General features: G+C 48.9%; 1 protein-coding gene across 6 annotated transcripts in view; it reads right to left on the minus strand.

Annotated features, from left to right (window-relative positions):
* Nucleotides 1–12,546, minus strand: part of ITCH (itchy E3 ubiquitin protein ligase) — a 340,605-nt gene that overhangs the window by 37,679 nt on the left and 290,380 nt on the right. For all 6 annotated transcript variants that reach the window (XM_029614662.1, XM_029614667.1, XM_029614661.1 and 3 more), the window contains one exon: nucleotides 7,370–7,458. In XM_029614662.1, coding sequence (XP_029470522.1) covers nucleotides 7,370–7,458 — 89 coding nt within the window. The remainder of the gene's footprint in view (nucleotides 1–7,369; nucleotides 7,459–12,546) is intronic.

The following is a 12,546-nucleotide window of genomic DNA, read 5'->3' on the forward strand; positions in this document are numbered from 1 at the left end:
CGACTGAAGAATCTTCTTTCTTTGGCATTGCTGCGTGATACCATCAAGTCCAGCCCAGGCTCACCCTTCTGGCCCATATAAGGGTAGAAGGCCTCCATTGACAACTCTCATTCTCCCAGGTCCAACAGCTGCATGCTGAGAAAGTCTGCTTGAACATTGTCCACTCCTGCAACATTTATTTATTTATTTTATTTATTGTTTTTGTATACCGACATTCGTTAAGAAAACATCACATCGGTTTCCATGGAACAAGAAAGTAGCCAACAGGGCTTTACAATGAAACTGATATTAGAACAGGGGGAGGGGGGGAGGAGGAGGGGCGAGGGGAGGGGGGGCAGGAGGGAGGGAGGTAACCAGGGTCTTTGCTGTACAATCAGTAAACGCGAAACATAATTAAGTACAAAAATATAGAATATATACAATAATAATACAGGGAGGGGTGAGTTAAGTGGACGAGATATGGGTCATAGGCGTGGAGGGCGATGGGGGGGGGCTGTGAGCGGAAAAGGGGGGGAGTAAAGGAGGGGAGGGGGGGAGAGGGGAGGAGGCGGGGCGGGCGTGGGAATATAGGCATGGCAAGAAGGAGGGGGGGGGGGGGGGCTCATGCGTAGGCGTGTGTGAACAGCCAAGTCTTGAGATTCTGTCTGAACATGAGATGCTGCAATCCCCCCATAGGTACTTCTCCGCCCAGACAAATAATTCCTGGGCTTCTAGAGCCACTCCTTGACTCTTCAACCCGCTCTGGTGATTGACATATGCCACTGTTGTTGCAATGTCTGAAAACACTCTGACCATTCGACCCCACTCCTGAGAAAGGAATACCCCCAGCACCTTGCGAACCACCTTAGTTTCCAAACGGTTGATAGACCAGGTCCTCTCTACTGGTGAACCTCTGCCCTTGGGCCGTCAGCCCTTGGCAGACTGCCCCCCAACCTCTGAGGCTGGCATTCGAGGTCACAACCACCCAGTCCGGGATCTCCAGATCCACCCCATTCTCCAAATTGGGTCGCGATAGCCACGAGAGACTGGATCTGGAGACTCCCTCCATAGCAGTAAAGGCCGATGAAACTCCTCTGACAACGGATCCCAGTGGGATAGAGGTGCCCTCTAAGGCAGATGCATGTGAGCAAAGGCCCATGGTACTAAACCTAGTGAAGATGCCATAGAACACAGAACCTGCAGGTAATCTCAGGCCCTGGGCACTGGTATACGTAACAGCTGGGTAACCTGTGACTGCAACTTCAGAATTTTCTCTGAAAATTCTGTCGAGTGTCAAATCTCACTCCCAAATACTGTAAACACTGGCTCGGGCCGAGATGATTCTTTGCTAAGTTCACAACCCAGCCCAGAGAACACATCTCCAGAACCCTTTTGGCCACTCTCTACTTCCAACTTTGTTCGGGTAAGCCAGTCGTATACAGAAGGGTGAACCAGAATCCCCTTCATTCCGCAACACGGCCACCACCACCACTACTTTGGTGAAAGTTCGCGGAGCCATCACTAACCCGTAAAGAAGGGCCCGAAACTGAAAATGCTGCCCCAGCACCTTGAAGTGAAGAAATCTGATGCTCCGCATATATGGGGATGTGCAGATAGGCCTCCGATAAATCCAAAGAGGCCAGAAATTTTCCTTGGCGAACAGCTGCTATCACTGTTCGCAATATTTCCACACGAAAGCGCAGAATCTGCAGCGCTGCATTGACTCTCTGAAAGTTAAGAACGGCCCAAAAAGTCCCTTCTTTCTTGGGAACCACGAAGTAAATTAAGTACCGTATTTTTCACTCCATAAGACGCACTTTTTTCCCCCCCAAAAGTGGGGGGAAAAATGTCTGTGCGTCTTATGGAGCGAATATAAAAAAAAAAAAAAAAATCTAACAAAACCCCTGCCCCCTCCTGACCTTCCAAATTAATTTACTACAACCCCCCACCCTCCTGAACCCCCCAAGACCTGCCATAAGTCCCTGGTAGTCCAGCGGGGGTCCAGGAGCGGTCCGGGAGCGATCTCCTGGACTTGGGCCGTCGGCTGCCATTTTGATTACTGGCAGCCGACGGCCCTTTGCCCTTACTATGTCACAGGGGCTACCGCTGCCATTGGTCGACCCCAGTGACATAGTAAGGGCAAAGGGCCGTCGGCGCCATTTTGATTGCTGGCAGCCGACGGCCCAAGTCTAGGAGATCGCTCCCGGACCCCCGCTGGACCACCAGGGACTTTTGGCAGGTCTTCAGGGGGTCAGGAGGGTGGGGGGCTGTAGTAAATTAATTTGGAAGATCTTGGGGAGGGGTCAGGATGGTGGGGGGTTGTATTTAATTAATTTGGCAGGTCTTGGGGGGCTGTAGTAAATTAATTTGGAAGATCTTGGGGAGGGGTCAGGATGGTGAGGGGTTGTATTTAATTAATTTGGCAGGTCTTGGGGAGGTCAGGAGGGTGGGGGTTGTTAATTAATTTAAAGTGTTGGGATGGTTTTTTTTTGGGGGGGGGGGGGGTTCCCACAGAATTAGAAAGACAAAAGTTTTCTGATCTGGGGAATTGGCTGAAATGGCCCTCCCCAGACCCGAAAACAAAATGGGAAGAAAAAAAAATGTTATGCACTCCCCTAATTTGCTCCATAAGACGCACAGACGCCCGGGGACAGAGCCGGTTTAGCACAATTTTTCTTTTTTTAATTTTCCCCCTCTGAATCCTAGGTGCGTCTTATGGTCAGCTGCGTCTTCTGGAGCGAAAAATACGGTATCTCCTTTGACCCTGCTCTTCTGCCAGAACCAGAACGATTGCACCTAACCTCTGAATCTAAAGCAGTGTTTCCTGGACCACCTCCCGCCTGCTGCGGGATGTGCAATGGAAACTCCACCAAGGCTTCCCTGACGGAGAGAGAAAATTCTAAAACTTAGCTGTCTCTTATCACTTCTAGAACCCACTGGTCCCAGGTGTTTTTGGGTCCACTCCCTGTAAAACCGTATCAGACGTCCCCCAACCACCTCCCCCGAGAGAGTGGACCGATCTGGCTTCATTGCGAGGACTTAGTGCCTCCGGTTCCCTCCCTGGCCCCATCTCTGGCTGGTCTTCGGGAACCTCGAAAGGAGGGCTGCCTTCCAGATCCTTGCTTCTGCAACACCAATGACGAGCTCCTGTTGAGACAAAAATGTCTCACATCCTGGAAACGTGGGTGAGAGAGAAAGGTCTTTCTGCCGCTCTTATCTTCAGGCAGCTTATTTCCCTTCGACTCCTCTAACTGCTTTATTAACTACTCCAGGTCCTCTCCAAATAGCAGTTTTCCTTTAAAGGGGAGATTGCAGAGCTGTGACTTGGACCACATATCCACTGACCAATTCCACAACCACAGTAGACAGCATGCCAACACTGCAGATGCCATACTCCTGGCTGAGGTCCGTATCAAATCATACAAAGCATTGGCCACAAACACAATTTCAGCTTCTAACTGGGCCGCCTGCTGCGAATTGTCAGCGGAGCTCCCAGCCTTTTCCTGGGCTTTCTGTACCCAGTGCAAACAGGCCCTTTGCATCAGGCTATCACAAATGGCCGCTTGAAGGCTTAAGGCAGAGACCTCAAACATTCTCTTCAACTGAATCTCCACTTTCTGATTCTGAACATCCTTTAGCGCGTCCGAGCCCATGACCAGGATGGTTGTCTTCTTGGTGACTGAAGACACCGAAGCATCTACCTTAGGTAGCCCCAAGAGCTGCAAAATATCCTCAGTTAAAGGATATAACTTCTCCATTGCCCTTGCCACCTTCAGCCCTGTTTCTGGAGCATTCCATTCTTGGTCCACCAGCTTCTTAACCTTCTTGGAAAGTGGGAAGGTCTTAGGGGGACCTCAAAGGCCATCCAGCACTGGGTCCATTCCATTATCCGACACCTCCTGCAGCACCTTAACCCTTAGTTCATGCATATTCATTGTGGATATCCTGAAAACCCAACTGGCTGTGGGGTCCCCAGGACAGGTTTCAGAAGCCCTGCCCTAGCTCCTTCAAGACATGGGAAATAAGAGGTCTCAACTCCTCCATGCGGAACAGCTGGACCACTCGCGAGTCATCCCCTCCTCAGGTTCAGACAGATCTCCAGTTCCGTCTCTGTTCTTACCCGATCTGTCATTAGTTGGATCATCCTGCAAATGTTCAGAATCCTCCGATTCTACATTCCCATCAGGATGGCTAAGACCCAACTTGTGGAAAAAGTCCTCCGAACCACTTACCGGGGACCCTTTCGACCTCTTTGGGTTCCGCTGCAATTTGTGATTCAGGGACCATTTACCCCTGTACTTTTCCTGGCCAAATAAAACTTGTGCATTAGTAAAACAAAATCCGCAAATTCCTCTCCATCACTGTCCCCTAAATCAGGCATTTCCAGGATTTCCTCCCTCTGATCCCCGACCCTAGCCTACACCACTGGAGACAAAGGGAGAGGGGAATCTTGAGGCTCCTGAGCAGATGCCTGTTTCCTGCCTGTTGTGGCAAAATCTCCTCCAGCGGCTTTTCCAACAGGACCCTGGGATCGGGTAGACCTCCTGTCTGCTAATGGCCCTGAGGATCCCTCCCCCCGTTGCACAATCGGCACAATACGTGACCGAATTAAGCTGCGAGCAGGCGCTGCCACAGGCCTGACAGTTTAATGTGTTCCGAAGTTGGTGCCATTAGGGAGGACATGTGGCAATGCCTGCCCTGCCAATACTGAAATCTGCCATGGCTCGAATCAACTCAGCTAGCGTCGCCAATACAGGTAGCCTGGCATACAACTTCTTCTCTTCCCTTCATCTGGCAGCAGCTTACAATGCCGAAGACTTTTTTTTTTTTTTTAAGAATGTCAGCCAAGAAAAAGAGAACAAAAAGAAATATTTCTCTTCTGCTGACTGAATCCTTAGGGGAGAAGACATCAGAGGAAGGAGGGAACCAGAACCCCTGGCTTTCCTACCCCTGGATGTTGAGGGCTAAAGCCGAACAGGGACTGCCAATCCTCCACTCGCCCAGAGGGATGGCCCACGAAGGAACCTAGCACCTCAGAGTTCTTCTAATCTTTTTTCTTCTTTTTTTTACTAGACTGCAGGGTTGTAACTCTACCATCTGCTGGAGACAGAGAAATACAGAGGGACTGCAGGTGGTATTCTCGGTTAAGTAAGCAGTGCCTAATAAGCTTTTTAGTTCTCTGCCTCTATCAGCTGGTAGAGATGCAAAATCCACTTGTCCGAACTGATCTGGGGTATGAACAGGAACTTATTTTCTTATGTTCTTATAAAAGCAGATAATGTCTTACTTCAAAACAATCCAGCAAGAAACTTATTGAGCATGGCAATCTTATAGCCACCTGCAGGCATTCCTTATTAGCTTAGAAATAGAAAGTTAACCGTCAAACAGGACCAGCCCAAGGACAGAGTCCTTCCAGATGCAGATGGGCAAGCCCCACCATGGTCTGATTGTAGCCAGCTACTGGATCAAAGTGTTTCTGTCAAAAATTGATTTCTACCACTTTACCCTCCGTCGCCTCAGGTACAAACTTACGGGCCGATACAGTACAGTGTGCTCGACGGAGCGCACTGTTAACCCGCCATTGGACGCGCGTTTTCCCTTACCCCTTATTCAGTAAGGGGGCCGAAAACACGCGTCCAACCTGCCGAACCTAATAGCGCCCTCAACATGCAAATGCATGTTGAGGGCCCTATTAGGGATTCCCGCGCGATTCAGAAAAAATGTGCAGCCAAGCCACACATTTTGCTTTCAGAAATTAGCGCCTACCAAAAGGTAGGCGCTAATTTCTTTGGGCACCCTCCGACTTAATGTCATGGCAATATTAAGTTGGAGGTCCCGAAGGGTAAAAAAAGTTAAAAAAAAAATCTGAAGTCGGCCTGCGGCTGTCGGGTTGAAAATCGAACGCTCAATTTTGCCGGCGTCCGGTTTCAGAGTCCGTGGCTGTCAGCAGGCTCGAGAACCGATGCCGGCAAAATTGAGCGTCGGCTGTCAAACCCACCGCTCCGGGCCAAAAGGAGGCACTAGGGACGCGCTAGTGTCCCTAGTGCCTTGCTCCGTGAATGCCACAGAGGCATTCACGGAGCGGGATGCCAGTGGCCAGTGGTTGGTGTTCCACCTTCACAGAGCGGAAGGATGGAGGCCTTCAGAGGGATAGCCATGTTAGTCAGTCTAGTGTAGCAAAAATGACAAGAGGCAGGTGTCACCTTATAGACTAAATACTTTTTTAAAGCATGAGCTTTCCAAATCAGAGTCCACTTCCTCAGATGCATTAGTTTGATACAGGCAATGGGTAATATATATGGGGATGGGGGGTGGGTGGGGGGAGAGAAAATACAAAACAAAGACGACACTGAATTAGGCAGGCAGTGAAACTGTGTGTTAATAGCATTATAGTCCAACGGAGTAAGTGTGAAAAGCAAGAATGATCTGAGAACAGTTCATAGAAAGTTGTAGTATGCCATAAAGCCATTGTCTGTTCAGACCTAGGGTGATGGTGTTAAAATTTTGATGAGCTCCAATTCAGCAGTTTCATGCTGGAGTGAGACTCTCTCCTTTCCCTTTATTTAAAATAGTTAAATCCCACCTAATGTACAATAGATCTTGTTACAAACAGGTAATATGCTTATACATACACACAGTAATTTAAGACATAAAACTGCCACAGGCAGACTGTAAAATAAAACACAAAAAAGTAAATTGTTTGCATAAAATAGAATTATTCAGTGGCTATAAACATTCTAGCCTATCACTTTAATAAGAACTTGAATAACTTAAATCAATTCTATATAGACAGTGTACTAAAAGCTTATATAAAATAAAAAGTTGGGTCATGGAATTTTGCACTAATTGCAACTTTAATTTGGCTGGTTGACTAATATACAAAGAGTTGCAAAAATCTAGGTAAGAATTAACTAGTGCCTGTGTAACCTGCTTTAAATCATTGAATTCCAAATAGGGACACAACTCTCCCTGAAAATGAACTGCTTACTCACTAAAGGCACCACAGGAACATGTGTCCCAGATTCACCCACTCTAGCCCCACTACAACTGTAAAATGTGTTCAGACACCTAAAGTTATTGCTTATTTCATAGAAACTCCTCATAAAAGTTACCTTTGAAAATCTCACAGTGCTCTTAGTTTTTTTTTTTTTTTTTTACCTGTATAATTTACAAGGGCAAACTGTCTGGGTTAAGGGTGAGATTAATGTGCCTTGCCTCTCCTTCCCCGCAGAGTGCCCAAGGCAATTTTTAAAGGGCCTTTTTTCTTGGATAGAAATCTCTTTGAAAATTGTCCTTTCAGTGACTAATATTTCTAGTCTGGAAATCACTTTAATGCCATGTGATATATGTTGGTTGAGTTATAAATATTTAAACAATGCTCTGGGTTTACCTTGCTACCCCTCCATAGTCTAAGCCTTCTTCTCCAGGAAAGATAATCCACAATCGTCTTCTCAGGTCCTGAGGGTTAAAACTCATTATCTAAAACAAAACAAAAGTAAAAGATTAAATATAATATTACATAGGCTCTGTGTTCAAAATTGGAATTCTAAGTATGTAGGCAATAAAGAGCCTATTCAGACAATTAAGATGAGTGAATTTGATTAGTATATTTGCTAAGATAATATACACTCAGTAGAAATTCTGCTGATCCTTTCTCATTCAGGCAGACATGCTCAAGACCCCACTTAACAAGTTATTATATTTTAAGACCCACACATATTTTGGCACACTGGTATGTCAGTCCTGACTGTCACACAATACATAGGGAGGATAATTTTATAACTGTGCATGTAGAACTAAAGTATGCAAGTAAAAAGTACTAGCAGACTTTATCCCAAATTTTCAAAACAGACTTATGTACCTAAGTCTGTAGGTTTGTTTGTGTAATGTTGATTTTCAGATGTGAGTAAATTTATGTGTACACGTTTATACCTGCAGGCACAGAGCAGGTGTAAATTTACAAAACCAAGACAAGTAAAGCGGAGAGAATCTCAAATGTCCATAAATTTTAGATTCAAAAGAAATTTTATTTGCAATAGTCCAGATGTATCATCAGATACTTCCAAATTCATGAAGGGTTACATGGACCCCCATGAATGACTAAAGAATTGGATCGAGGAAGAGCGCTCAATGTGATTTACTAGTATTTCAGCAAAGCTTTTGATACGGTCCCGCACAGGCGGCTTGTGAATAAAATGAAAAGCTTGGGAGCGAGCGCCAAAGTGGTGGCATGGATTATAAGTTGGTTGATGGACAGAAGACAGCATGTGATGGTAAATGGAACCTACTCTGAAGAGAGAACGGTGTTAAGCAGAGTGCCGCAAGGATCAGCGTTGGGACTAGTCCTGTTCAACATCTTTGTGAGCGACATTGTGGAAAGGATAGAAAGTAAATTTTGTCTTTTTGTGGATGATACTAAGATCTACAATAGAGTGGACATGCTGGAAGGAGTAGAGAGAATGAGATGATTTAAGGAAGCTTGAATGGGGGTTGAAGATATGGCAGCTAGGATTCAATGCCAAGAATTGTAGAGTCATGCATCTGGGGTGTGGTAATCCAAAGGAGCTGTATGTGATGGGGGGTGAATGGAGAAATTACTTACCTGATAATTTCATTTTCCTTAGTGTAGACAGATGGACTCAGGACCAATGGGTATAGTGTGCTCCTGATAGCAGTTGGAGATGGAGTCAGATTTCAATCTGACATCACCACCAGCACATATACCCGAAAAGCAATTATGGATATATGTGTGTTTGGATAATTTTGATTAATTTGGTTAACTTGATTAACTTGATACTTGATTACTCGGCTTGGTTGTCATGGTTTCTAGCTGGAGACCACCAGGGCACTCAGAGAAGCATTGACACCTGGTAATCTAGGTGTTTGAACTAGAGGTAAGGGTTGGCTTACCCTTGCTTGTGTTGCTCTCGGGGGAAGGTTCCCCCAAGGATTCTTGATTATGAGGCAGCCATGGGCGGGGTGCTGAGTCCATCTGTCTACACAAAGGAAAATGAAGTTATCAGGTAAGTAATTTCTCCATTTCCTAGCGTGTAGCAGATGGACTCAGGACCAATGGGATGTACAAAAGCTACTCCCAAACCAGGTGGGAGGCTGCCCCTGGCCCATTTAGGGCTGCCCTTGCGACTGCTGTGTCCTCCTTGGCCTGAACATCCAGGCGATAGAATCTCGAGAAGGTGTGGGTGGAGGACCACGTTGCCGCCCGACCGATCGCTGCGGGTGGCAGCATCTTGGTTTCTGCCCAGGACATTGCTTGGCCCTTGTGGAGTGGGCCTTGACTTGTAGAGGTGGAGGCTTGCCTGCCTCTACGTAGGCCGCCTTGATTACTTCTTTGATTTGCCCCAGAGTCTGTGACTAAATCACAGGTAGGCTAGTCTGACTGTTCGTGCTTCCAGTCGGTTGATGTTCCATGCCGACTCTTCTTTTGTCCCCTTGTCCTTGGGCCGTTAGCTCCTGGCAGTGGACTCCCCACCGTCGCAGGCTCGCATCCATGGTGAGCAAGGTCCAGTCCGGTGGGGATAGGCTTATTCCCTCGCTCAAGTAGTTTTCTTGCAACCACCACTGTAGCTGGTTCCGAACTTCCGCCAATAGTCGGAGGGGGGCGGAGTAGTTCTGAGACATCAGTTTCCACCGTTAGAGCAGGGAATGCTGTAGGGGGTCGCACGTGAGCCCTTGCCCACGGGACAACTTATATGGTCGAAGCCATGAGTCCGAGGGCTTGGTAGTCACATGCTGTAGGGAGAGTGGAGTTCAGCAATGCTTGCAGTTGTTCCATCAATTTTCTTCTACTTGTAGCAGGAAGGGTAACCTTGTTCCGTTGGGAGTGGAACGGACTCCCAGGTATTCTAGAGGTTGGGAGAGCTGCAGCCGCCTCTTGGATGTGTTGATGATCCACCCGAGGCTCTGCAGTAGGTTCATGACTCTGGTGGTTGTTTGATAGCTTTCCTCTGGTGATTTCGCTCTAATCAGCCAATCGCCCAGGTATGGGAGCACGAGGATTCTTTCTTTCCTCAGTGTCGCCACTACTACCACCATGATCTTGTTAAACGTTCAGGGGGCTGTAGCTAGCCCGAACGGTAGGGCCTGGAACTGGTAGTGATGGCCCAATACCGCGAAGCGTAGGAACACTGATGGTTGTGATGGATCGGTATGTGGAGATAGGCTTCTGACAGATCCAGGGAGGTTGGGAATTCTCCCGGTTGTACTGCCTTTATGACCGAACGCAGGGCTCCATGCAAAAACAGGGTCCCTTCAGGTAGCGATTGAAGGTCTTGAGGTCCAGGATGGGCCGGAATGTTCCCTCGGGAGCGATGAAGTAGATGGAATAGTGCCCAGAAATTTGTTGGTACGTGGGCACCGGTGTTATTGCCTTTAGGGCGAGAAACTTTGTCAGTGTAGTTTCCACTGCCGTCCTTTTGACGGGGGAGTAGCACGGTGAATTCACCAACTTGACCGGAGGGATGCTGTGGAAGTTCAGTTAGTATCCCTCTCGGATGATGGTTAGAACCCAGTTGTCCGATGTTATTTCGACCCATCTTTGGTATAATAAGGCAAGTCCATACGGGTTCTTCCCGTAGATGGGTCTGTTGATTCTCATTGAGTGTTGCGGCTGGGGCCTGGGCCCGAGCCGGCTCCTCTTTTGTTGTGTCTATTCCGAAAGGACTGTCCCCTGCTGGAGGGGCAAGGTGCGTGGTGTGTGTTTTTGTATGGTCAAAAACGCTGAGATTCTCTGCCCTTAGATGCCCGGGGAGAAGGGCGTAGGTTCTTCTTGTTTCTGTTCTCCGGTAGCCAGGATACTGGGGACAAACCCCACTTGTTGGCTAACTTGTCCAGTTTGCTTCCGAACAGGAGTGCTCCTCTGAAGGGCATTCTTGTGAGCTTTGTCTTAGAGGTCGCGTCAGCTGACCAACTTCGAGGCCAGAGTTGTCTTCTGGCTGCCACTACGGACGAGATGCCCCTCGCTGTGGTGCGTACCAGGTCTGAATCTGCATCTGTGCGGCAAGATATTGCCGGATCTAATGCTTCGATTGACGTAGTTACATCCCTGGACATAGCCAGGCAGGCGCGTGTCACCACGGCACAGCAGGCAGCGATCTGTAAGGACATAGCTGCCACATCAAAGGACTGTTTGAGGATGGATTCCGGCCATCTGTCATGGGCATCTTTGAGTGCCGCTGCTCCCTCAACTGGTATGGAGATGCGCTTTGTGGTGGCGCAGCCCAAGGCGTCGACTTTGGGAACCTCAGAATTTCCTTAGCTGAGGGGTCCAAGGGGTAGAGGGCTTCTAGGGCCCGACCTCCCTTGAAGCTGGCCTCTGGAGCGTTCCATTCCAGGTCAATCAGTTGTTGAACGGCCTGTAGTGTTGGGAAATGGCGTGAGCGCCTGACGGAGCCCGACCAGATACGGCCTTGGACTCTGCTGTGCGATTGTATCCTGGATGGCCAATGGCTTCAGGCTCGTGGCCATGAGATCTGGTAGCTCGTTTTTGGAGAGGAACGCATCATGTTTCGGTTCTGATCTAGGAGTTCCAGGGGTTCTGAAACTTCCACCGACTCATCTGTGTCCTCTAAGGGGAGGCCTTTGATGGCTTTGTCACCGGTGGTCCTGACTGTGCTTGGATGAAGATTGCAGCTCTGCGAAGAATCCCACCCAGGAGAGTTACCTGGGACTGTATTGGGTTCGACAGTGCTCCCTGAAGATCCCCATTGAGGTGGGGCAGAGTCAGGAATAGAGAGGTCTGGGGTAGTTTGCTGGAGCCGGAATCCTCAACTTGCTGAGGAGGGCCTTGCCTTAGTTCCCCCAGAGCTTCTTCGCACTGCAGGCACAGGGCGGTGACCACTTCTGGCTGCGCCACTCTCAGGTGGCAGGCTGGTCAGAGGGCCTGTCCCTTGGTTGTTTTGGCCGGATGTGCCACGATTAGCGCGTGGATCCTTCTCGGATGCGCGTGCCGGGCGTGGTTGTGCGCATGGCCCTTTTATGCGTGTCGCTGTGTGCCCGGCACAGATGCGCGCGTTGCTATGCGCCCAAGTCTTTTATGCGCATAAGAATTTTATGTGCCCGGCTCGCTGCTGTGCGCATGGCTAAGGGATGCGGGCAAAGCGGCGACCAAGGGGGGGAAAATGGTGCCGGCGACCATGCAAGCAAGATGGCGGTCCCCCTGGACAGTCTCCATGTGGGAGGACCCTCGTGCCGGATCGGGGTCTAGCCCGGACTGGGCTGCTCAACCCGATTAAACGGACGCCAGATGGACGAGCTGTGCGGCTATCCGAGACTTGGAAACTGGAGACTTAGAGAAAATTTTCTACCTTACCTTGTCTCAGCGCTTCACGGTCTCTTGCCGGGCGCTCTCCGGCTGCGGGGGGAGAGGGGAATACCTTCACCGCCGCACTTGGTCTCCACCCGCTGCCTCTCAGCCGCTCCCTTTTCAGGGGGCTAAGTCCTTGCCGGGCAGCGACTGGACCGAGGCTGCCTCTCAGCCGCTCCCTTTGCAAGGATCTAAGTCCATGCTGGGAGCTAGGCTAACGTCTGAGGGATGTCGGAAATCACCTC

The sequence above is a fragment of the Rhinatrema bivittatum genome, chromosome 8 (genome assembly GCF_901001135.1).
Source record: "Rhinatrema bivittatum chromosome 8, aRhiBiv1.1, whole genome shotgun sequence".
In the NCBI taxonomy this organism is placed as follows: Eukaryota; Metazoa; Chordata; class Amphibia; order Gymnophiona; family Rhinatrematidae; genus Rhinatrema; species Rhinatrema bivittatum.